Source organism: Cnephaeus nilssonii, assembly GCF_951640355.1.
Source record: "Cnephaeus nilssonii genome assembly, chromosome: 5".
Lineage (NCBI taxonomy): Eukaryota > Metazoa > Chordata > Mammalia > Chiroptera > Vespertilionidae > Cnephaeus > Cnephaeus nilssonii.
The window spans coordinates 40,682,510-40,705,914 of record NC_137076.1 but is presented as its reverse complement, the minus strand read 5'-3'; the positions used below and the strand labels follow the sequence as shown (position 1 = coordinate 40,705,914).

The window sequence follows — 23,405 nt, the reverse complement described above, 5'->3', positions numbered from 1 at the left end:
TAAAATGTCAACAGATTTATGACTATCTGCATGGATCAGGGTTTTCTTTTTATTATAATAAAATGCAGATATTGACTTCTAATGTTGAATAACACTAATATTCATTTTCATCTATATTTCACTGCCTAATTTCAAAGGTCTCTTTATCAGAATAGTTTCTTTTTTTTTAATTTCTTTATTGATTAAGGTGTCACATATTTGTCCTCATCCCCTCATTCCCATCCCCCACCCCTCCCCACGGATGCCCCCACCGCCCTGTTGTCCTTAACCATTGGTTAGGCTCATATGCATGCACACGAGTCCTTTAGTTGATCTCTCCCCCCTATCCCCACCCTCCCCTACCCTCCCTCTGAGGCCCGACAGTCCGATCGATGCCTCCTTGTTTCTGGGTCTGTTCTTGTTCATCAGTCTATGTTGTTCATCATTTCCCCTAGATGAGTGAGATCATGTGTTACTAGAAATATACTTACAAGAATCGAATGTGAGACGAGCAATAATAGTTATGCTGACAGGCAAATGAGTCAGTCTGTAGTAAGTTTCTTTCTGGACCAACAGTTCTTTTGAGACCCAATTTCAATGTCCACCAGTTCCTTATGTGTACATGTCGGCACTGACTTTTCAGCTCTGGATGGTAGACAAATGGTGGTAATGCAGGTCTGACTCCCTCTGGTTTGGTCTCGCCCGGACCCAGGGGCGCGGCTTCACCAGGACTCAGGGGCACGCGGCCTCACCCGGACCTGGGACCCAGCATCACCCGGGGCGCGTGGCCTCACCCAGACCCAGGTGTGCGAGGCCTCACCTGGTCCCGGGATCCAGCCTCACCTGGACCCAGGGGCATGTGGCCTCTCCCGGACCCAGGGGCATGGCCTCACCCGGACCCGGGACCCAGCCTCACCCGGATCCAGGGGCGCACAGCCTCACCCGGACCTATCAGAATAGTTTCTTTGGTCAACTTGATAATAATTAAATATTATTATTCTGAACTTATAAAAAGTCTGTCTTCAAAAAAATAGATAAATATAAATTGACTAGAGGCCCGGTGCATGAAATTCATGCACGGGAGGGATGAACCCTCAGCCCAGCCTGCACCCTCTCCAATCCAGGACCCCTTGGGGGATCTCTGGGATCGGGCCTAAACCAGCAGTCGGACATCCTTCTTACAATCCTGGACCACTGGCTCCTAATCGCTCACCTGCCTGCCTGCCTGGTAGCCCCTACCTGCCCCCCTCTGCTGGCCTGATTGCCCCTCACTGCCTGTGTGTGCCAGCCTGATCACCCCTAACTGCCCTCCCTGCCAGCCTGATTCCCTCCAACTGCCCTCCTCTGCCAGCCTAGTCACCCCTCACTGCCCCCCCTGCCAGCCTAATCACCCCCAACTGCCCCCCATGCCGGCTTGGTCACCCCCAACTGCACCCTCCTGCCAGCCTGGTTGCCCCACGCAGCCTGCTGTTCAGTCATTTAGTCGTCCCTCACTAACCCCCCTGCTGGCCTGGTCGTAGGCAGCCATCTTGTGAGGGTTAATTTGCATATTACCTCATTATTATATAGGATTACTGAAATGAAGGGGAAAAGTAAAATTATGAGCAGCCTGTTGGAGATAAGTGGAAAATCCAGCATTCTTTTGAAGAAGGTTTGAAGATCATGAGTGATTTGTGAAAATTTAATAATGGGATAATGTCAAATGTAATGTAAGCAATGAAAAGAGAAACTATTTTGACCTAAAAGTTGATTTTAGAACTTTAATAGTTTATCTAATTAATAACTACCCTTCCTTAGTACTATCTATATCCAAGTGCCTGGCATTGCAAACATTCCACAAATATTTTCTCAGTCTTCTAAATGGACTTACATGTTAAGTATTATTATTTAAGATATAGATACACATAAATAGATAGACAAAATCTATACAGATTTCCCTTCATAAAAGGATTCTGCAATGAAAAACTAAAAGTTTGAAAACTACTGTTCAAGGTAAAAGGGATCCACAGCAGACTTTTGGGGAGAATGACATGATTGGAGCTGTGGGACCGAACAGACTCTGGGTACAGCAATGTGGAAGACACAGGGAGTGGAAGAAGTTTCTGTGGAGAGGAGATGCACAAGTGAAATGATCTTGTTTCTTATTCAAAAAAACTAGAGGCCCATTGCACGAAATTCGTGCACGGAGGGGGGGCGTGTCCCTCAGCACAGCCTGCACCGTCTCCAATCCGGGACCCCTCGAGGGATGTCCGACTGTCCTACCAGGATCGGGCCTAAACGGGCAATCAGACATCCCTCTCACAATCCAGGACTGCTGGCTCCCAACTGCTCGTCTGCCTGCCTTCCTGATTGCCCCTAACCGCTTCTGCCTGCCAGCCTGATCACCCCCTAACCACTCTCCTGCCAGCCTGATTGATGCCTAACTGCTCCCCTGACAGCCTGATTGCCCCTAACTGCTCTCTCCTATAGGCCTGGTCACCCCTAACTGCCCTTCCCTGCAGGCCCAGTCACCTCCAACTTCCCTCCTCTGCCGGCCTGGTCACCCCTAACTGCCCTCCCCTGCAGGCTTGATCGCCCCCAACTGCCCTCCCTTGCAGGCCTGGTCCCTCCCAACTGCCCTCCCCTGCTGGCCATCTTGTGGCAGCCATCATGTGTCCACATGGGGGCAGCCATCTTCTGTGTTGGAGTGATGGTCAATTTGCATATTACTCTTTTATTAGATAGGATATACAAATTATTAACAATTCTTCCCTACCTCACATTTTTATTCTGGTAAGTTCCAAAATGAGTCTCCTCTCTAAAACTATTGAAAGGTCTCTTCGGCATTTCTTTTTAAGGGAGAGTTTGGCATTCAACAGGACAAAACTTGTTTATGCATTCCATACCCTTTTGTGCCAAACGGTCTCGGTGACAGCCTCCATGCCACAGCTCTCTTCCACATGGTCATTACTTCCTGCAGTTACTCAAGATTTCTCTCTGCCTTAAAGACACGGCCATTGGAGCCTTCCCAAAGCTCCACTGAAGACACTCTTAAAGGAGCCAAGTGTCAAATATATGGTGACAGAAGGTTTGACTTTGGGTGGTGGACACACAATGCAATATATAGATGATGTATCATAGAAGTGTATACTTGAAACCTGTATAATTTTATTAACCAATGTCACCCCAATAAATTCAATAAAAATAAATTAATAAAATTAAAAAGAAAAAAAAAGAAAATATTTGAGCTATTCGTTTCCCCACATCATCAAGAGAAAAGGAAAAAAAAAAAAAGAGAAGCAATGAAACCAGTCACAGATTGTGTAACAGATACTTGATCCTGCTGGCTGGGTCTCTCACCCCAGGATGAGGGAACAGGAAGGAGTACCAGAGATAATGGTGTTCACCATCTCCTTTCACAAGTGAGACCCAGAGAACCCGTGTCGCACTACAAGCACTGGGAGGACCAGAACAAACCACCTATTTAGTGACATCATTTGCAGTCACTAACTGATGAACAGCTTGTGTACCTGAAGTTTAAGCTGGCTGCTTAAAACAGAACCAAATATCCTATGGCATTAACATTATAAATGTTGACTAATTAAACTATCAGCCCTGCCAGTGTGGCTCAGTGGTTGAGCATCGCCCTATGAACCAGGCAGTCACGGTTTGATTCCCCGTCAGGGCACATGCCCGGGTTGCAGGCTTGATCTCCAGTAGGGAACGTGCAGGAGGAAGCCAATCAATGATTTTTTTCTCATTGATGTGTCCATCTCTTCCTCTCCCTTCCTCTCTGAAATCAATAAATATTTTTGAAAAAATAAATTATCAGACCACACCCGCCCACATGTGTACCCTCACACACACAGATTTTATTTTACAATATAACTGACATATGGTACTAAAAGTTCTAATATCTGGAAAGAGTGAAAATAGACGGTACTGGCATTTACTGAGTATCTACTAGGTCCTGGGTGCTTACGATCTCTTATCTCCTGTAATCCTCACCACCCTGGAAAGCAGATTGTCATCATTTTACAAATTAAGAAATTAGACTAAGGAAATAACATGCCCAAGAGCCACACAGATAACAAGAAATAGAAGAAGGCTGGCCTGATGCTAAAACCCCCTGCCTTTTGTACTACATCCCATTTTTTGCTCCAGCAAAACCACAAAGCACACAGAAAGGAGCATTCAGAGGAAGAAATCAATTCCCCTCACTTCCCCTGCACATTTTTGAAAGAGCTTCTGTGTTCTTTGGCATCTTCCCCACACTTGGTGAAACCACCTTCTATGTCCTGGGCTCGCTCACACTGCCCTCAGTTAGGGTAACCACATGGCCCTGTTTGCCCCAGACAGTCCCGGATGACTGCTGTTGACTCTGCAAAAGTATCAGCAGCATCCCTTTTCCTCTCAAAAGTGTCCCAGTGTAGGGGATAAATTAAACCCCACCTTAGCCCCTCACTGCACTTCCCCCATGCAGGCTTGTCTGACCCCAAAGAAACTCCGTGTCCACCCCTCCCCTTTCAGCATAAAACTTCCTGTCCATTAAGAGTGGGTGTTCTCACCTCAGTAAGAATGGGAAAAGCAATGGGACTGGATAAATCCATACCCTTCCAAAGAGAACATTTTAGTATGTGGACAACTCAATTTCAATCTCCAAGTGCTGAAATTTCAGGCAGTGTGACAACTGTACACGAAGGTAGTATTCAGGCAGAATAAAGGTGTATCATTCCTGCCCTGGCCGGTGTGCTCAATGCTTAGAGCATTGGCCTGTGTACCAAAGGGTTGCGGGTTTGATTCCCGGTCAAGAGCACATACCTGGGTTGCAGGTTTGATCCCCTGCCCAGTCGGAGCACATGCAGGAGGTAACCAATCGATGTGTCTCTCTCACATCGATGTTTCTCTCTCTCTCTCTCTCTCTCTCTCTCTCTGTCTCTCTTTCACCCCTCCCTCCCTTCCATTCTCTCTTAAAAAAATCAATGCAAAAAAATATCCTCGGGGTAGATCATTCCAGGCCACTGAAGGCCCATCACGCACACCAGCCCAGTTTAGAGACTGATCCTAGGCCAGGCTCCCCAAGCTGCCCTTTTTCTGCTCTGCTCTATCTTCTCACGCCCTGATTACTCACCGATTCATCCGGAGGTTCCTGTGGCAGACACAGTGTGACTTGGCTTCTAAGGGGATTTAGGGCAGATCCTGGTGCCCATGGGTGACTGTGAGAGGCACATTCATCTCACAGCACCAAGGGGATATCCAGACCCCAAGCTCAGTTTGTTCTCAATGCTCACTATCAGAGTTGGCCTTTGCTAGGGTAATTATTTCCAAAATGTCAAGGCAGCAAAGGGACTCTGCTATGAGACAAGCCCTCATTGTCTAAAAGAGGAAACTCAGGCCTGTGGAAGAGAAATCACCGGCTTACAGTCACACAGGCAAGACGAGAACCCAGGTCTCCTTCTTTCTTGCCACCATACAGGTGATCCTCGGTTTCCACACAGCATACATTTTCATACTCCGACGCGGAGACCCAATGCTTCTCTGGTGCCGGAGTTGGGCTATCTTGGAATATGTCAACATTTCAAGCTGTCACGTGATGGTGCCTTTCAACCAACACTTCACTTCCAACAGTATCCCTGCCTTTGTACAAAAGAATCAAGGCTTTCAATACCTTCTAGTATTCTGGACTTGTTTTGTAAAATAAGAAAGTGCTCATACCAGCACATAATATTACGTACTATGAAATACATAATACTGAATGAAAATAATTAGGCCTACCAAAATATTTTGCCTCATGGACTTAAAACTCTTCAATCGTGCTCTACTATGGGGGAAAAAAGTAAAAACACATGAAATGCTGGAAATAATTTATCCAAGAGTGTGCTTAAAAGACAAGTTTAACAATGGAAAAATATGGAGAGATTTGCTAACTAATGTCACTTTGCATAAGCTGAGCAAAACAAATATTTAAGGTTTGAAATTTAATTTTATTACATATGTTAATGTTTAATCTATGTATTCAATGAGTTAAAGAACTTTTAAATGTATTTAAAGATCTTTAAAACTAAGCAGTGATATAATTAGAAGTGAAATAATATTTTTACCTTTATAGGAACTGAATCTCCTTTTAATAAATCAAAAGTTCAACTTTTAAGTATCAGTGCTCAAACACACCTCCGGTGTACCGGTTAATAATGTGGATTTTTTCAATAGATGGGGTTACACGTTGATATATATGCGATTTGATATGTATGCTATTTGGTTGTATTGACAGCAAGCTTAAAAACTTCATATGTCAAATTTGCTGAAGGTGTTAACATCATAGATATTTTTACGCTTAAAAATGTCGAATTTCGTGCCAAAAAAAAGCATTTATGGGAAGTTTTAATTCATTACTTTATTTTGAAGAAAAGTGCTACTGAAGATTATCGTATACTTCGGGAAGCTTATGGTGAACATGCTCCATCTCAAGATAATTGTGAACGCTGGTTTAAATGCTTTAAAAGTGATGATGTCAATGTGAAAGACAAAGAACGTCCAGGTCAACCGAAAAAGTTTGAAGACCAACAATTACAAGCATTATTGGATGAAGATCCGTGTCAAACTCACAAACAACTTGAACAAAGATTAAACGTTGCTCAGCAAACAATTTCCAATCATTTACAAGCAGTGGGAAAGATTTTAAAGGAAGGAAAATGGGTGCCACATCAACAAAAGACAAATGGAAAACCGAAAAGTCATCAGTAAAATGTTGCTTCAACGGCACGAAAGAAAGTCTTTTTTGCATCGAATCGTGACTGTTGATGAAAAGTGGATATATTTTGAGAATCCCAAATGCACAAAATCATCGGTTGATCCAGGTCAACCATCAACATTGACTGCAAGGCAAAATCACTTCGGAAAGAAGACAATGCTCTGCGTTTGGTGGGATCAGGAAGGTGTGGTGTATTTTGAGCTTCTAAAACCAGGTGAAACCGTTAATACTGAGCGCTACCAACAACAAATAATCAATTTGAGCCACGCTTTGATTGTAAAACGACCAGAATGGACCAGAAGACACAGAAAGTAATTTTGCTTCATGATAACGCACCATCACACACTTCAAAACCAGTTAAAGACACCTCAAAAGATCTTGCCTGGGAAGTATTAACCCACCGGCCGTATTCACCAGACCTTGCTCCTTCAGATTACCACATGTTCTGATCAATGGCACACGCACTTTTTGAGCAGCACTTCAAAACGTACAAAGAAGTGGAAAATTGGGTCTGTGAATGGTTTGCCACAAAACAAGAAAAGTTCTATTGGGACGGTATCCACAAATTACCTGAAAGATGGGGGAAATGTGTAGCTAGCGATGGACATTACTTTGAATAAAGCACTTCTGAAGTTTCTCTTGAAATTATCATGTTTTCTTTTATTACAAAATCTGCATTATTAACCGGTACACCTGGTACAAATGCCAGAGCTATATGTATTCCACACTGATATTCTTAATTCTATTATTACTATATTGTTTGAGAGGGTATCTCACATAAAACTAGACATGGGCCCAGCGGTGTGGCTCAGTGGTTGAGTGTTCACTTATGAACCAAGAGGTCACAGTTGGATTCCCAGACAGGGCACATGCTAGGGTTGTGAGCTCGATCCCCAGTAGGGGGTGTGCAGGAGGCAGCCAATTAACGATTCTCTCTCATCATTGATGTTTCTATCTCTCTTTCTCCCTCTCCTTTTCTCTCTGAAATAAAAATTAAAATAAAAAAAAAACTAGACATGGAGCACCCTAGAGTAAACTTTTATTTCATTTCTGTATTTCAATGCTTAGGTTCACTTACTATACTTTAAAAAAATGAAAATTCACTCCATTCATTGCTGGATTTGAACAGGCAGTGTTTCAAAAGGATTTCTTTTCTTATAAAAAAATACTTTAAGAAATTTATTATTTCCTTAGGCTAACAGAACAAAATGTTTATACTTGACAGTCCTTGCCTTTCTGTACTATATTTAATGTATCTCAAAATTGGTTTGCACATCCTCCTACTGCTCTTTTGCCATGTCTCACAATGCAAATAATCTGCCACTTAACTGCTACTGTCAACCCTTTGAAATGGCACCTCCATTCCCTTCTCAGCTACCCCCAAAGAGCCCACTCACACATCTGTGTTTAAATTGGCCGTGTTTACAGCTACCCATATGTTGCCATTCATGAAGCAACTGCTGCCATCCCCTTGACTAAGGCACTGGCAGGCACATACACGACAAAGGACTGCAGGGCCGCAGAGAGGGTGGTGGGGCTCAGAAATGCTCTTCTTAAGGTCACTCCTTTTAGAAGTCTCTGAAATGTAAAAAGGAGAAGTAGGAGAAAGAGGGGAGGGAGATAGACACACTGTTCATGATAAAAGCTCTGGGAGAGGGAAGGTCTGCTACGTTCCACGATGAGGGAGCCTTCCTAGCAAAGCTGTTTCCAGGTGTGAGATTTCTATCACCAACACGCTTCGCTATACTGCACGCATGACGCTGCTCTACTATTGTGGATCCTCCTGAAGAATCCTGCTACAAAGTGAACTGCAAAGTCATTTGCCTCTTGACCTTAGAATAAAAAAGGCTGGTCATGTATTGCCTCAGGTTGGCTTAAACCATGTGAAAGCCACGGATGGCAGAGGGGCTGGAGTACTCGAGCAGAGTGAGTGTCTGACTGCCGTGGGGAAAAGGAGCATCCTTCCTGGAGGAGGAAGAGAGTTCAGGAAGGGAGGGCGGCAAAGAGGAGCCAGGGGCTCTTGGAATGGTGAGGAAGAGACCACAGGCAACAGAAAGGGAATCAGAGGTGGGGACTGCCCTGCCAGTGTGGCTCAGTGGTTGAGCATTGACCTAACAACCAGGAGGTCATGGTTCAATTCCCGGGTTGTGGGCTCCATCCCCAGGAAGGGATGTGCAGGAGGCGGCCTATCTAGGATTCTCTCTCCTCATTAGGAAATGGCGGAGTCTCCCTCATCTAAACCACATGAGAGGTCGTGCTTGGGTCCAGTGTGGATGAAGACAGGTACCCATCCCCGCCTGTGCAGACACATCAATTCCTTTACCAGAGTCTGGACTGAACCTTCCACACCAGGGGAGCATGTGCTTCTGTGTCCCTGTCCACTCTAACCCAGTTACTCCATCTACCCTTTGACCAGACAATACATCCAGGGGCGACTCGACACGGACCTCACTATAGAGACCTATTCCATACCTTTTCTTTTTTTTTCTAACCTTACCCAAGGACATGCTTAGAGAGAGGAAGGGAGACGAGGGGAGAGAGAGAGAGAGAAACATCGATGAGCTGCCTTCCCTAAGTGCCCCAACCAGGGGTCAAATCCACAAGCCAGGTATGTGCCCCGACGGGGACTCAAACCAGCAACCCTTCAGTGCGCAGGCTGACAGATGCGCTGGCTGGGCAGACATATTCCATATCTTACCCCGTAGTTTGCAGTTTCACTACATGCTGCCTTATTTGCTGTTTCTTGGATGTATTATTCCCCCCAAAACGTAAACGTTTTCAACAGAAACAAGCACTAATGCCACCTCTGCCCCAGGCCAGACTACAGCACGGAAGGGAGCCTGAAAGGAACACTCCACAAGTCCCTGTGCCCTCACTGATGGTCAACGGCGGCCCCTGGAGCAATCAGAGCTAGCACTAGCTTTCCCCGCTCTCCCCCGGAGTCTCCTGCCATCCTGCCTTTCTCCTCCTCTCTTCCTCCCATGCTCTTCCTGCTGCCTTTCCTTTGGGTGGTGCCTCAGGTGGACACCGCTACGTCCAATAAAGCACGCTCTCCAGACCCCACTTACAGAAGAACTGGAGAGAGAGAACAGTGCTAGAACCTCTCTTCTCCCAGCGCCTCCCTCCCTCGCCTCCAAAACCTTCGGTGAATCCGGTATCTTGCCACATAAACCTCCCGACCGTTTTATAAAACTATGCCGGGCCATTGGGGCATCTAAGAGGGTGCGTAGGGACTGAAGAATTTCTCAAGGTTTTTGCACCTCGGCCGAGCTGGACCACGCACGGCAGGTCTATGGGGAAACGGGGGCTGAATGGAACTGGCAGTGGACCGACCGAAAGGCCCCTCGATGGGCCGACCTTCAGGAATACACCCCCAGGGAGCGTATTTCTCTGCTAGAGCTGCCCTTGGCAAGTACGGCAGACTGGCTGGCTTTAGCCACCGATATTCATTTCCTCAGTCCTGGAGGCCAGGCGTCTAAGGTGAAGGTGCGGGCAGGACTGGGTTCTTCTGAAGGCCTCTCTCCTCGGCTTGTAGATGACCATCTTCTCCATGTGTCTTCACGTGGCCTTACCTCTGTGTCTGTCTCCTAATCTCCTCCTCTAATGAGGATTAACCGTCATATCGTGGATTTAGGCCACACCCACATACACTCATTTTACCTTCACCACTTCTTTAAAGGTGCTATTCCCCAAACACAGCCGTATTCTGAGGTGCTGGGAGATGGGACTTCAATTTATGAATGCTGGGGAAAACGATTCAGCCCATAATAGTCAGCAATAAGGAGAGGGAGAGAAGGGAGGCGTGGGTATGACTCTGGAGAAACTGAAGCATCCTGGGCATTTGCGGGAGAGAGGAAATCTCATCTGTATGCCCCCCATATTCAGAATGCCCTACCTTTCCTGCTCTCAGAGCTTTGACCCCCAGGCTCCATTTCTGTCCTGAAGGTTTGTGATCACTCCTGTCTCAATGATTTTCAGTCTTTCTAACTCCGATGCAGAGCACTGACTAGCTACACCACCCATCTGGCCCTGACCCCAGGTGGCCTTGTGGTGGCCCTTGATGCCTTGCACATTGCTGCGCTTGAGGCCTCGTCTTAGGTCACGATCCCTGTCCCTTGCTTAGTTCACACTCACCTTCCGTTGGTTCTTTCTAGGAGCCATGCCCTGCGCTGTCGGTCAGGGCCTTTGGAATACTCACCCCCTCTGCCCCTGTGACTGCCCAGCCCCATCTCCAATAACATCATTTCACCCTTCAGACCTCAGCTCAAATACCTCTTCTTCAAGCAAGTTTTTGAAAATCTCTCTCTCTCTCTCTCTTTCACACACACACACACACACACACACACACACGCACACACACACAATTTACCCTCAGTTAACACAGACCCTTCTTTTCTCTCCCATGGCTCTCTCTGACACTTACTGTGTTTAATTACCTACCTGCATTGCTATTGTAATTGTTAGTGTGTCTCTCCAACGAGACTGACACATACTCATTAATTGCTAAGCAGAATCTGTATCTGGTTTGTCCATCATTATCTATCCAGCAGCCAGGGCAGTGCCTGGAACCTGATAAGTGCTCAATATGTTTTAGACTTTTAAAAAAGAGTAAGTGATGTGTAAATCAGTGTAAATCAATCGATGTGTGATCTATTTCTGCTGAATAAACTCACTTTGAGGCAGTGTGAAATCATTACGTAATAATACCTAGATAGACACACACACGCACTGATATAGATCCTGAACAATGGGATCACACACAGAAAGCAGAAATTTAACTATGCTCTTAAGTAGTACTTCTATAGGAATTACTTAAATATGTTTTCCTTATCTCACTTTGCATGTATATAAAAATCTATCTTCTGCAGGTATTTTTTAGTCCATTAAACAGATTATCTGCAACTACCCCCTCCCTGTGGCTCACTCCACTGCTTGACTCTGGCTTAAAACCAACAGCAATTCTTTACTTGGGGTAAAGAGTCGATGGACTCCCTTGGTGACTCCAACCCAACACTGTTTCATTTTCTCCTTCATATTAGACAGGAAACACTAAAATTCTGGGAACAAGATGTGTGTCACACATTGGAAATGTTCGTATCTGCTGATAACACTCAATCTACCTCGGCTAAACACATGAGGAAGCCACATGGTCACAATCTAACGGATCATAGAACATAACTAATAAACTGAAGCAACATTCCACATGTTATCACTTTCAGCTTTGTGCAACATGTGGAAAAAGGCTCATGCGCCGCTTGGTCATGTCAGAACATCTAAGGGAGGAGGATACACGTTTGGTATTTATTATGGTCCCTCACCTAAGGGAAGGGTCCGAAGGAGTACATTACAACCTCCACATGTCTGTATCTAATAGATTTCTTACTTTTTAAAGGAGTATTTCCTGAGATGTTTCACCTTTGAGATGCCTGGTTGTTTTGAATACTTGAAGATAAAAAGTACTGATAAGAAATTTTTTAGACTTGGAAAAAAACTATATTTTTAAGTATTGCAGCATTTGCATCCACTCAGATAACTGAAAAATCCCGGTTGTTTCATCCAACACTCTCCGTGCCCCCAACAAAGTAACAGATATTATCTCCTTTATGGACTTCAACAATTCAAGTTATAAGGCTCAAGATGAGTTGCCCTTCTTGGTGAGTAATTTTTCTCATGCTAAAGAAGAAACATGAAATAAATTAGGAAAATCGTATAAGCCAGAAAAATAATACTAACATCAACAAAATCTCACAAAAATAATACTAACATCAACAAATCTCACAAAAATTTCACTAAGAAAAGTGAAACTCAATTTTGGGAGCTTAGCAGTTCAAACAAATGGACATTACAGCATTTCATAGTCAATTTCTGTTAGAAAGGAAAATGTCAAGCTGAATGCTTGAGCCCTCTTGTTAAATTCCTTTTTTATCAGTAATCAAACCTTCAATGCATTCCTCACAACAGGTAAGGCAAGGTGTCAACCACTAAGAAACTTCTATTCATAGCCAGAAGCTATGCCTTCTCTAGTCTAATTAACAAGGAAACCAAATCTCTCCAAAGAACTAAATCTACTCCCTAATTAAACTAAGCAGACCTGGGTCAGGTGTCTCAGAAATGATCAACTTGATCACTGATTCTGTAGTTGAAATATTGATGAGTCCATATCCACTAATCAAGGTATCAGTAAACTCCATAAAATAAAAGAAGTCTTAAGAAAAGAGCTATAAGCAGATCAATTTTACATGTGAGCTTCAAATAGGGAAAGAAAACCTCCATAAGCCAAAGTCATTACTATCTTAAAAATCTTAAATATGAGAAGCAAGAGAAATCTTACTATGCTAGTGATGAAACTATTTTCTAGTGATTAAAATGCTTTACCTATGTTACATCTAGTGATATAATATAGCATTTTAAAAGATGGCCTGAGAAGGAAGGGAATGGTTATAAGGCTGTACTCAGCTACAGTTGTCTGATAGTCACATTTATGAATTTATACCATCGAATGCTATCCCAATGGGTTGTTCCAACATTAAATAAAAGAAGCCAGTTTTGTGTGTGTGCTAAAAATATTTGAAAAATATATATTCTCATCCAGATTAACTGTTCTTTAAAAATATTTTTTATCAGTTTTGGCCAATTATCAAAACTGTGTCTTCCAACACAAATGGAATTGTTTTAACTATACAAACATTCATAGTTGTATGCAGCCCGTAATTACTTGTTATTATTATAAAGATGAGCAAAGCATATCTTATTGGTGTGTCATCACCCACAACATAAATTCAGATTTATTCAGAATACCTTACCTTCTAGAAATTTAAGTTACAATAACTATCCAAATATTTAACTTCACTTAAAATTATTTCAGCCCAAACCCAAAACCCAAGAAAAACCACTTTAATGGAATATTTAATTTCACTTTCTGTAAAACCCAACATAAAGCTAGATTCTCTTGCTGTGTTGGCATAGTCCTAAATGACATTTCGTTGCTACAGCAACGAAACTCTGCTACCTGTGGCCATGATTTGTTAAGAATTCCCCCAACCAGAAAATTCTGTGCTCTAAGCAACATAAAAATTAAGGCCTGACTTCCTACTTACGATTTACTCTCACACATGTTTATAACACGTATACACAAATGTACACATACATACATAACTATGGCTCTCCCAAATCCATCAACCAAGTAAAACCGTAACAAATTTCCATTTTTAAATTGGTCCCAAAAAGATGCTGTGTTTTAGGTTTCATTGAATTGCTACTTGTTTCTGAAAAGATAATAGAGATTATCTGGAGAAATTTTAAAAACAAGAACATTGATTATTTATATCCAATTCCATTCCAAAAGGGAAGAAAAATACCCTGAAGCATCATTTCCTATCTGTTACAGTACGTGTGGCTTTTTTTAGCAATGGGCTGCTTTAGAAAACATCAAGTTGGGAGAATAAAGAAAAAATACGTGGCCATCACCACACCCTTATTAAGCAAACTGCTTTGCAGGCTACTCACCCTCACTGGGGGGCTCCAGGCTTGCACACGCTGCTGCTGTCCACCCTGGGAGCTCTGCAGATCTTTCGAGCTACAGTTAGCCCCGGAGCTGCTCTGACCTCTCAATGCGTTGGTGCAGTTCGTCCCACTGCCCCCACCGGGGCCAGGCTTCCAAGGCCTCTGCTTGATGCCATCCAGGAGTCTGACCAGCAGGATGTTACTGGGAAGCTCCTCCACGCCAGAGCCCACCAGAGTCCTGCACTCGGGACATCGGAGTTCATTTCGGGAACCCACGATCCCCAGCAAACACCGTTTGCAAAACGTGTGCTGGCAAGGCAAAACCTTGGCAGAAGCATCCAGCCGCTCTAGACACACAGGACACTCCAGAAGATCCAACAAGGCAGATTCATCCATCTTTATCGTTTACTGAGGAAACGCTTCAGAAATGTTCATAGTTGTATGCAGCCCTTGAAGTGATTCATGTAACATCCATTTCAGACTGTGCCCTGGAGTCACCGGAGGGGAGTGCGGAAGGGAGGGGGGGAGAGGGAGGAAAAAAAATAACTATTGTTATCTGGGGAAAAGGCTCACAGAGGAGCCAAGAACCAAAAAGTACACAAAAGTGCTTCCTCTGAACAGTGCAGCTCTGCTTTGGAATGTGGTTCCTGATCTCCAAAGCCAACAATTAAAAACAAAACGGGCTTTTAAAAACAATTCAAAATTAATCCCTAGCGGTAGTTAGGAGTTCACTGTGCAGAAACAGCTATGAAGTCCTCCACGGGATTCGTGCAATAAATAGGATTTATGAAACGCAATCAAGACCATAATGTCTTCAGCCCCTCCAAGTGCTATGAGCTGCCTTAAATAGAGCCCTCAACTCGCATGAGAAGCTGAACAGAAGCAACTGAAAGTTTTCTACACCTGAAATCGCTTTTAAGTCCAACAAAATGCCCAATTTTTAAAGATACTTGAGCGTTTACGAAAAAAAACCCTGCCTCTCATGTGATCCCTTGTGGTAAATGATCCCAATATTGAATACATATGTTTCTTCGCTGGCCTTAAAAATAGCACTGTTTAATCCTGCCCAAACCCAAAAAAAAAAGGAGCTGAAGGTTGTGACCATTCTAAAGGACACCACCACAGATCTGCCTGAAAGCAGCTGAACTGTAAGAGCAGCCTTCAGGGCAGCGGTTGACAAACTCGGAAACGGATTTCTGAACGGCCTGTCCTAATCCCATTCAGAAAACCTGGCAAAATTATCACCTAGAGAGTCTGGCCATGGAATGCTGCACTGGAAACTGGGGGCATACTATGAACACGGGGCCATGGAGGGGGGGGGGGGGGGCTTCACACCAGGGACTGCGCCGCTCTCCCACCACCACCAAAATGCATGGGAACGTGACCGCCTAAGAGAGAGGGGGCCAAGAGGTTTGGGTGGGCGCGTTCACAGCTGTTCTTGACGGAGCCGGGGCGGGGGCGCCGGGGCTGCACCCTCTCCCCCGCCGCCGGCAGGTAGACCGGAGCCGCGGGGAGGCGCGGCCGGCGCCGCAGACACACCCGGGCCAGGTGTCGCCCGCACCCGCGGGACAGGGTCCCGAGCGGGGGCTGCGGCCCGGCCGGTGCCCGCGCGGGGACCTCCTGAATCTCCGCCTCCTTTTGGGTCAGGCCGGGCACCGGGCACCGAACCCCACCCCACCCCACCCCACCCCACCCCCCCAGCTGGAAGTTTCCAAGGACTTAAAAATAAACCCGCACCTGAAGTTGTGAAAGTCAGCCCCACGGAGCGCCGCCGGGAAACGGCGACCTCCCCGCGGAGACGGGGCGGGCGTCCCCGGGGAGGCGCAGCCGGCGGGGCGCGGCGGGGCGCGGGCTGTGCCGGAGCCCGCGGCGCGGAGCCCGGGCAGCTTCCTGCCGGGAGAAGGCGGCGAGGCCGCGGGCTCGGCTCCCGCAGGTCCCGGCTCGGCGCCCGCGGAGACCCGAGGGTGCGGGGGGGACGAGAGCGTGAGCGGCGCGGAGGGAAGGGGAAGGGGACGCCCGACCCCCGCCTTCCCCGCCGCGAGGCTGTGCCCGCGCCCTACCTCGCGCCTCGGCTCCTCCTCTTTGTTCGCGGCCCCGCAGCGGTGGCGGCGGCGGCGGCCGATGCGGATGCGGCCCCGCGGCGCTCGCGGCTCGCGGCGTGTCTGACGCGGCGGCGGCGGCGGCGGCACCGGAGCCTCCTCTCTGCGCCCCCCTCGCGCGCGCACACACACGCCGCCGCCTCCCACTTTCCCAGCCCGGGAGGGCGGAGGGAGCGGAGGGAGCGGAGGGAGCGGAGGAGGAGGAGGAGGAGGAGGCCGAGCCGCAGCCGGCGCCCGGGGCGCGAGGGGCCGCCCGGCACCACAGCGCCTCCCCACGAGCGCCCGCCGCGCCTTCGCCCGGCGCCGGGGGCACCTGCGCGGGGACCCCAGGGGGCGGCGGGGCGGCGGGCTTGGGGGCGCACGCCTGCCACAGGAAGCCGCCGGCGGGGAGTGGCGGCCGAGTCCCGGAGGAAGCGGCCAGGGGCAGGGGCAGGGGCCGGCCGTGTCCTCCGCCGGCCGGGAGGCGCGGAGGAGCCGGTCCCGGGAAAGGGCGGGAAGCTCCGGTACGTTCACTGCATCCCCGGGGCGCTTCTGTTTGCCCAGCCCTGGAGAGACCCTGGGGAGAGGACCAGCCCAATGCTGTGACCCCTTAGGCATGTTGAGTCAGTTGGGGGACAGTCCCAGGGCAGCTGTCCCCCGCCGATTTCCGGGGCCACCGCCTCCCAGCGTTGCTCCCCCGGCTGCCCACATCCAAGCACCACCCTGTCTCCCCCGGGACGCACACCCGAGCCAGCAGGCAGGATGGCGGACCCAGAAACTCAAAATGGGAAGGGAGAGAGCCTGGGGAAAACAGTCGTGTGGGTTTAAAACCCAGCCTTGGGAGGCCCTGTTCTACCTGCCGTGTAAGCGGGGGAAATTCAAAGTCTGACCTCAGGTGAGCTGGCACGCAGAGCTAACTGTGAGGCGCCTCTTTTATCTGAGCCTGGGAGGCAGCCATAACCATCGCTGTAATCTTTGTTTTGGTTGCCCCAGGCACACACCTGTAAACGCTGAAATGTAGTTTTGAAAAACAAGTTGTCCACAGGTTTAGGGTTGCTTTTCAGACTCAGTTCAGAGGGAAAACAAGTTAAAATGTTGTCACTGCTCTCAAAGTTGTCATTATTCTATTTGCATTTACCATCAACTTAACAAAAAAGTTATCCAGATACTTTCCTAGGTGTGCAGAAACTGGGCAAAAAATAAGGGGGAGGGTTGCAGATAGGATGCAAGAAAGCCCTACCTGCCCACCGACTAGGCTGACATTTTTAGAAGGGAGCCAGAGTCTTCCCTCTTCTTCACTCAGGGCCACAGACGAACCATTGAAGAAAATGAGAATCACCTAAGTAAGAAAAATTTAAACCAGCTAACAATTATCCATCATTCACTGTATGCCAGTCACTGTGTTAAACGTTTCCGATGCATTAACTCAATCCTCATGCAACCCTGTATGTCATTCCTCCTTAGCTTGGTTCTAAATAGATAAATATGCTGAGAGCCATACTGTATGACTACTGGAAATAATAGCATTTTTTGCTATTATTTGCATTTTTGCTGAGAAAGACAAGGGAAGGAATGAACGGAATAGAGAATTTTTAGTCCAATAATCTACAAACAAGGCACTCTGAAAGTGACTACTTATCCCACATATATATACTTGTGCTTCTGCAACTCTGCAGATGAAGGTGAAGCTGACTAGAAGGTTACAGCCAGTGAACAGATAAATATTAGTATATGCAGGTTAGAGTTATTAAAACTGATGCTCCTGCCCTAACCCGTTTGGCTCAGTGGATAGAGAATCCGCCTATGGACTCAAGATTCCCAGGTTCAGTCCCGGTCAAGGGCATGTACCTTGGTTGCGGGCACATACCCAGTAGGGGGTGTGCAGGAGGCAGCTGATCGATGTTTCTCTCTCATCGATGTCTCTAACTCTCTATCTCTTTCCCTTTCTCTCTGTAAAAAAATCAATAAAATATATATATTTTTAAATAAAATGGTGAATTTTATTTTAAAAAATAAAATAAAAACTGATGCTCCAGTAGGTTCACTTCATCCCCAGGTCACACAGTCAGTAATTTTGAACCAAGATTCAAACTTGTGTGTCTGAATTCCACATCCAGTTTTCTTTCTACCATTCCAAGGACCTCTCTTTTGCACATCACCTCAGAGGAAACTGAGTGCACTGGGTCTCCTCCCAAGGAAAAGACCATCCTATTCATCACGAGTAGTTACTCTGGAGAGCAAGAGACTATTTGTTTTGTTCCTATTTTGTTTACATGTAGTGAGAACATTGGCACAAAGCAATGGGTGACATGTTGCAGCTCTTGAAACTCCAGGCAGGAAAATCAGTAGTCACACCCATTATCCGAGAACCAAAGACGTTGTGTCTAAGGTTATAGGGATCAAAGAAGCTCGCGCACACATCCATGAATATTATCTGGGACCTGGCTACAGGCTCTTGAACATCCCTGGAGCTAGTTCATGCTATATTTTAGAACACAACTCTTTCATTAGCCTTAATGACTCCGGCTGTAAAATGAATTTTGGGGCGAATGACTTTAACCCCTTGAGCCATCTCCCCTCTGTCAAATGGTGATAAAAATAATACCTTTCTTAGAGTGTTGTTGGAGGTTTCAGTGAGACAACGTGCTGGTCCTCTATAATCTCTGCATCTCTATTAGAAAAGATGCCATCGTTAGCGTCATCTGCCAGAATCACCCAGGCTGAGACAAACTGGGAAAAACCCCTTTTCCCCAGGGTCTTAAAAAACATCTGAGACAACACTAATAACTGCAAAATCCTGTCAAGAGAATACTATAGATCAGTGGTCGGCAAACTGCGGCTCGAGAGCCACATGCAGCTCTTTGGCCCCTTGAGTTTTTAGCAAAGGCCAGCTTAGGAGTACCCTAATTAAGATAATAACAATGTACCTACCTATATAGTTTAAGTTTAAAAAATTTGGCTCTCAAAAGAAATTTCAATCATACTGTTGATATTTGGCTCTGGTGACTAATGAGTTTGCCGACCAATGCTATAGGTGAAGGGACAGTTGGGGAATGAGATGTTCATCTTGCCATTTCTGAGAACTGAACATGGAGGAAAGCACATAAGCGTGATAATACTGATGATTTTGAGTACAAACATAAAAAATACAAACACACCCTGTATGTAATAATGATAGCTTGGATTTGTACACAGTTTTTATCCTCCCAAGACTTCAAAGTACTTTTCATATATGTTATCTCATTTATCTTCTCAGCATCCCTCTGAAGCAACAGACAGATATAATCATCCCCATGTTGCAGATGGGGAAAAATGGGGTGTAGAGAGGTGATTGCTCTTACTGAGGATGTTAAGACACAAATCAGGCTTTTAAATTCCCAGTCCAGAACACTCTTTGGTAAGCTGTGGTATCATACTTACACATGCATATACATATGCATATACATACGTGTATCTGACCACCATTTTTCTTCAAAACTAATTCCTCTTCCAGTTACCATGATAATGGTAAATAGTACTATTTACCCAGTTGTTGGTTTTTTAAATTTTTATATATTGATTTTAGAGTGAGAAAGGAAGGGGGGGGAGAGAGAGAGAGAGAGAGAGAGAGAGAGAGAGAGAGAAGAGAGAGAAACATTGATTTGTTGTTCCACCCATTTATGAACTCACTGTTGATTCTTGTATGTGCTCTGACCAGGGATTGAACCCACAACCTTGACATATCAGGATGATGCTCTAAGCTACCTTGGCCAGGACTTAGTTGTTTAAACTAAAAACCTAGGTGTTATCTCGGATTTCTCCCTTTCTTCCTCTCCATCCCTTTCTATCAACAACTCTGCCAGCTACCCCCCCCTCCACAAAAACAGATTTCAATTTCTACCCACTTCCCTTTGCCTTCATGTCACCTATATTTAAGTCATCATCATCAGTCTGCCTCTGGCCCTCCTAACCATCACTTCTGCTTCCATTTCTATCTTCACAATCTGGCCCTGAATATAATGGCATTCATAGTGAATTCCAAAAAAAAATGCATAACAGATTATATTTTATTCCCTTACTCAAAACTCATCAATTTCTTCCTATCACACTTGGAATCAAATGGCTACCACGTATTATAAGACTTTGTATCTCCTGGACCCTGCACTGTTATACTCTACCACGACACTTTGTTATCTTTATACTTTTTCACTAATTTTTGATACTTTATTTACTGTCTGTATAGTAAATATAAGGATCTGAACATAAGGTCCCTGAAGGTATGCTCTGGGTCTGTCTTCTTCACCACAGTATCCTTGATAGCCAGGCCATAGTGGGTACCAGAAAATAATTCTCAAATAAGGAATTAATCAAGTATAGAATTATATTTATTACATCCTAAAGTTTTATATATTTATATATGTATATATTTTAGTACTTCACTGTCCTCCACACAGGAAACCAGGCAGACCATGTCCCAAATTCTGTTGAAGGTCAATCCATCAATCAATGCGTTTTTATATAGAAGAGGGGGATACATGACCTTTCACAGTTAAGCTGGAGAAACAGCTAATACCATCCATGTATGTAACACAGAACATAAAGGCAATGCCACTTTGTCTTCATTCTAGGTCTAGTTAACGGTGTCAGCATGTACTTAGTTCCCAAGCAAGCAATCAAGGAAATGCAGTTATTTTCAATTTTTCCTTCTTCCTCTGTTCCCCACCCCCCGCCCCAGCACCCCCTCCCACCTCCCATCCATACAGATAGATGATCCAGAGACCATCAGGAGTGCTTCTTAAATCTGTCCCTTCAGGACTGCTTATCTCCTATGTGGACAATAACTACTTTCCCTGCTTCGGTTCTCTCTAGGGTACTTGATGCTGGAGAAAACATTGGAGTCATAGGCTTCTTTATCAACTGAGTGACCGTCAGGCACGCTTTTGTCTTCTTTACCTGAGTTTCCCCTATCAAAAAGGCATAATACTACTACATACCTCAAGATTTTTGTGGCTTTTATCCTAAATAATAAAAGGCTAATATGCAAATTGTCCCCTTGGGAGTTCGACCAGGGAGTTCGACCACTCGCTATGAGTGCACTGACCACCAGAGGGCGGCGCGGAATGAAGGAAGGCCCTGGCCAGCTGCTGGAAGGCCCCAATCGGCCCTGATCACCGGCCAGGCCTAGGGACCCTACCCATGCACGAATTTCGTGCACTGGGGCTCTAGTTTTACATAAGTTAATAAAAACAGAATGTTTGGAACCATGCCCAATACATGGTAAGTGCTTAATAAATGATAGCTAATATTGTTCTCTTTATTAGAATCTAGATTCCATCCTTGATCTATACTACCTGTTCACTGAATGACTTTGCAAATTAATTTTCTGAGTTTCAGCTTCCTTATCTACACAAAATGGATAGACTGTTCTCTACTTTAAAAAATAACAAAACTCATTGAAAAATCTAGCGCAGTACCTTTCTGGCACATAGTAGGGACTCAATGATATGTTTGTTTCCTGCCTTCTTTCTATAGACATATCTGCCTGCATCTGTTTCCATATAGTTAGAGAGTGGATTGGGTTAACTCTATGGTTCTTTCCAGCATTCAAAGTTTTTATCTCCCATCCCAACTGCATAAAGGATACCCAAGGATAATGGAATTCCCTTGTAAAAAGCCAAGTGGTCTTGGGGTGCCTAGTTGTCAGGAAACTAAGCTCCTAGTAGTTAGAATCGGGCAGACCCAACGAAGCTATTTTGGTCTGCAGTAGTGGGAAGGTGGTGCGAACTCCACTGTCTGGCAAAAAAAAAAAAAAAAAAAATCTGAGCAGATGGCATATTTATAGACACTCCCCAAGGATTTCAGTTCAATTGGAATGGATGCTAGGAAATGAGAAGGAGGTAACTGAACTGCATCTTCTTCCACCTTCTTGAAACAGGTCTGAAGATTTGAGGAACTGTTTGACAGCAGAATACTTGGGGAGAGCTGGATTTCTCTAAACTGACTCTAAATCCAAATCTGCCTCCAGGGAGTGAGTGATTCTTGAGGTTTCGTGCAGTCACAATTACCTGCAAATGCAGACACTGTAGCATCCTCCCTAGAGATTCTTACTTAGTAGGTCTAGCATGGGTTCAAGAATCAGCTGACTCTAATACAGATGATGCTGAGACTACACATTTTTGAGAAACCCTAACCTAGAGTCACCCAGGGGCACAGTGAAAATGGGGCACCTCAGGTGCTGACTAGGGAAGCTAGTTTATAAAGGGCCCTCTAGTGCTTTGGTTTTGTTGAGAAGCATATAGGAGCTTCGCGCTGGAGACACAGGAGAGCCATTGAGTGTTGCCACCTTTTTCATTCCAGTCTGCCCCCTATTTCTCTGCCCACTCCACTGTTCAGTGCTCAGCTTCTCCTCTTAATAAACACTAGCTTGTTTTTTAATTATTATTTTGTGTGTGTGTGTGTGTGTGTGTGTGTGTGTGTGTGTTGTTGCTGTTGTTAATCTTCACCCGAGGATATTTTTCTATTGATTTTTTAGAGAAAGTGGAAGGGAGAGGGTGAGGCAGAAACATCGATGTGAGAGAGACACATCAATTGGTTGCCTCCTTAGCACACGTCTCTACCAGGGCATGGATAGAGCCTGCAACTGAGGTACGTGCCCTTGACCGCAGTCAAACTCCGGACCCTTCAGTCCACAGGCCACCGCTCTATCCACTGAGACAAATGGGCTAGGGCCAGATTTTTTATTTTATTTTTATTTCAGTTTTAAAAGGAGTCAAAATATTAGCCTGTCGAGGGAAACACACAGGGCTGGCCCCAAATTACCTAAAAATGGACCAGGGGCACCCACATCAAGCCTCAGAAGGTCCTGTTGCTTAGCACTGTTAAATTTCAATGAAAACATGCCTAAAACTAGGTGCCCCTAGTCTATTTCTGACCCAAGTTGAAAGATAAATTTAACCTATATGTGGAAAATATAATAGGGTTTCTTCATTTCCATTAAAAATACCTTCCCTTGTCGAATTCCATTATCATTTTAAGAGTTTAAACCTTGAACTGGTCTTTTTGCTTCTACGCAAACCTTACCTAACCCAAACTATTAGAGAGAGTGTAGATAAATATCCATCACTCTATCTAACCAT

General features: G+C 45.4%; 1 protein-coding gene across 3 annotated transcripts in view; it reads right to left on the bottom strand.

The window, feature by feature from the left end:
• The window catches only part of SH3RF1 (SH3 domain containing ring finger 1), a 174,834-nt gene extending 158,267 nt beyond the window's left edge, over positions 1–16,567 (bottom strand). For 2 of the 3 annotated variants that reach the window (XR_013813614.1, XM_079773206.1), the window contains exons 1-2: positions 16,273–16,567; positions 14,216–14,700 (exon numbers count right to left, since the gene is read on the bottom strand). Coding sequence is in view for 2 of the 3 variants with exons in the window: in XM_079773206.1 (XP_079629332.1) it covers positions 14,216–14,608 (393 nt within the window). In the remaining variant the exon portion in view is untranslated. Of the gene's footprint in view, positions 1–14,215; positions 14,701–15,949; positions 16,225–16,272 lie in introns of those variants that run through there. The other variant, XM_079773207.1, reaches the window with a different exon arrangement.
• Between the last annotated feature and the right edge of the window lie 6,838 nt (positions 16,568–23,405).